The sequence below is a fragment of the Entamoeba dispar genome, genomic scaffold (assembly GCF_000209125.1).
Source record: "Entamoeba dispar SAW760 scf_1105229458575 genomic scaffold, whole genome shotgun sequence".
NCBI lineage: Eukaryota > Evosea > Mastigamoebida > Endamoebidae > Entamoeba > Entamoeba dispar.
The window spans coordinates 1-3,343 of NW_001853261.1; the positions used below are offsets into that span (position 1 = coordinate 1).

Here is a 3,343-nt window from a genome sequence, read left to right on the forward strand (position 1 = left end):
TTATTAGATAAAAAGATATAATGTCATACTTTAATTATCTGAGAATACAATATTCTTTAAAGTATAATAAATGTTATTGAATATAAGATATAATAATACACTATCAATTAAAAAAGTAAAATTTTACTATGTTGATAATTTTTTTGAAGTATATTAAATTTAGAATTAATAACTAAAAAAAGAAACAAATAACATAGAAAAAGAATTATGTAATCTTATTTCTTATAAAATTATAGAATGTTAAATTGATTTTAGTTCAAAAGAATAAAAAATAAATAATTATAAATATTTTTAGTTTTATATAGAAAGTTTTTATTATAAAATAAATTAAAATAAATAATTCTTTGATTTTTAAGAATACAAAAAAAAATTAAAATACCATAGATAAAATTAGATTTAATTTTTTTTTTTAATTCTTTATTTTTCATAAATAAATCATAAATTCTTCATAATCATTCTCCTTTGAACATTTTAAATAACGTTTAATGAAAGAGGAACTGAAAAGTTCAAAGAAAAATAAACAAAAAAATCATAAATAAACTATTCTTTTATTCCAATTATAAAACAAATGATGTTTATTGAAATTGACAAAAATAGTTATTTAATATAAAAAGAACTTCAATTTTTATTTAATATAAGTTAGAAGGAATGGTTAAAATTACAAAACCCCAAAAAGAAAACACTCCACATGCTCTAATGAAAATACAATCGACAAATAAAAGAAGAAAGTATATCTTATCTGGGTGTTATTATCTGATAACTAAAGGATGGTCATTTCTTTTTTCAAAAGAGAAAAGAATAGCAGGAAAGTTAGACCATTTCTTCCCGATTCAAAAAATATGGAATCAAAGTGGGGTAATAATGTTTGATGAAAACCTTGAATATGATTTAATTATAACAGAAACAGGAGTTGTTCAATTAAATTTTGATAATGAAGGAATTCCTATAAAGAAAACACCAATTGAAACAGATAAAACAAAAAAGAAATTAACTTATAATGAACTTGTTATTATGAATATTCTTAATGAATATTATAATAAATATGAAGATATTGGGCGTAATACTAAACTACTTTACACAAAAAAATCAAAAAAGACGCTTACTAGTCAACAATATCAAGAACTTCCTTTAGTGAATAAAGATGGTGAAGTTATTGGTGTTTATAAGAATGAAGAAGTTTTAGAAAAAATTGGAACTCCAGTATATAATTTTCTTTGTTCGTATTTGTTAAAAACAAATACACCTCAATCAAAAGGTCTTTTTGTTGGGAACAGAGACTATTATAATGAAATATCTATTAATAATAACACCAATAATCAAAACATCACTAAATTATCAAAAGAAGAGTTCTTAGAACATCCAATTTTTGATGAATATCAATTTAATTGTATTAATGACCATATTAGTTCTCAAGTATTAAAACATTGTTCATATACTGAATCTAAACCATTTCAACAATTAGATAAATATGTTGAAACTTTACAACAAGAATTACAGATTAGCCATAGTGGTTCATCGGAAAATATTCTATCAACTGACAATATAGACTCTCATTTTAGTGACTACACATACACACAGACTGAACACAACGCATCATTAATTAATGCAGATCCAAGGTTGGTGAATTTTGAGAATTCAAATTATAATGAAACTATATCACAAAATCCAGATTTTGTTGATACTAATTATTTCACAGCAATGGACTGTGATTATTTGCAAGCAGATTCTGTCAGAGAAGATGTCTTTTAAAAAAACTGGGTTTATTTAAAATATATACCATTATGAATAAATTCAATTTTTTTTAAATAATTTTTTTGTTGTTTTTATGAAGAAATTCAAATAATATTGAATTTGTTTTAATTTTTTTGAAAGTTAATTAATGGAAAACAAAAGATATTAAATAATATGAACTAACTTATTTATAAAATTCTTCGAATAATAAGAAAAATAAAATCATAGTATAAAAATAATAAATAAACAGAATAACTATTGAACTGATTCATTAACAATGAATATTGTTATATATTCTGAATTGTTAAAAGGATCACAATAAAAAGTAGTTAATTAATGTTAATAATTTCATTTTATATTGTTCAGTGGAGATTAATTAATCCATTTGCTTTAAAAGTGTTTATTCATCATCTATTAGTTCATTCTTTGATTTTAGTTGTTGAATTATGATAATTTCATTTTCTCATTTATTTGATATGGAATAGAGTATTTTAAATATCCATTATTTAAATATTCATTATTTAATTTCTATTTGATTTTGATGAGTATTAAATTTCTTCTTTATTTTCTTATTTTAAGAAGAATATATAATTACTACTGTATTACTTTGGGTTAATATTCTTTTTAGCCTCAACCACTAGACCATTTTTTTTTGATAATCTTATATTATCAAATATATTTGTATCATATTAAGTAATAATATCATCTTTATAAATACCCATTCGTTTATTATCAATGATATCCCATCATTGTACATAATAATCACTGTTATTCTTGTAGTATTGATTATGATGTTTTTCTAACCAATTACAACATTATAACCATTCCATAACTGGTAGATTTGAATGATGATAATATTTTAGGGTTCTGTGTAGTTCTTTGACATACCACATTCAAATCATAAAGAAGAATATAATAATAAAATAAGATATAATCATTCTTATTCTTATTATTTATTATATTTGATTTTATATTTTATATTGATTTTTATCTTTGATTATCATCACTCATTTCTTCTTTTTCTCAATTTTATCTTTTCTAAACATCATTCATTTCTTCTTTTTATTATTTGTTATTATTATTTTATATTAGATGTTATTTTATTATTTTATATTTGTTTATATTGTTTGTTTATCTTTTATTATTATTTATTGTTGTTTATCTTATATCATTTATTTATTATTGTTGTATTGATATTTATCATTGTTAATATGAAATGAATAATAATGAATAAATATAAAATAAGAATAAAAAGATATAAGAATATAACATAAATAATAAAATAAGAAATATATAATAGATATAAAGATAAAAGAAGAAGAATAAAATAAATAAATATAAAATAAAATAAAAAATAAATAAAAAAGAATAAAATAAATATTTTATTATATTTTTATTTATCTTTTATTCTTATTTCTTTTTATTATTTATTAAATTAACACCCCCATTGGGTGTGATTCTTTCAAATGAAATAAAATAAAACCAGAATGAAATATGTCCATTTTTATATTCACCATTTCATTCATTGGCAGATGAATGAAATGGCTGTTCATATTCATTTATTGATTTTATTTTATATTCTTTTTTAGTTTTTAGATTTCAAATAAATAAT

General features: G+C 20.0%; 1 protein-coding gene across 1 annotated transcript, besides 5 other annotated features; it reads left to right on the forward strand.

Moving 5' to 3' along the window:
- Positions 1 to 149: 149 nt before the first annotated feature.
- Positions 150 to 444: a sequence feature (AT_rich).
- Positions 445 to 589: 145 nt separating this feature from the next.
- Positions 590 to 638: a sequence feature (AT_rich).
- Positions 639 to 648: 10 nt separating this feature from the next.
- EDI_069250 (uncharacterized protein) lies at positions 649 to 1,749 on the forward strand (the record flags this gene model as incomplete). The annotated part of the gene is made up of 1 exon (XM_001734757.1): positions 649 to 1,749. The coding sequence occupies one exon, from the start codon at positions 649 to 651 to the stop codon at positions 1,747 to 1,749; it is 1,101 nt and encodes a 366-aa protein (XP_001734809.1).
- A 10-nt stretch (positions 1,750 to 1,759) lies between these two features.
- Positions 1,760 to 1,978: a sequence feature (AT_rich).
- A 71-nt stretch (positions 1,979 to 2,049) lies between these two features.
- Positions 2,050 to 2,631: a repeat region.
- Positions 2,632 to 3,343: a repeat region.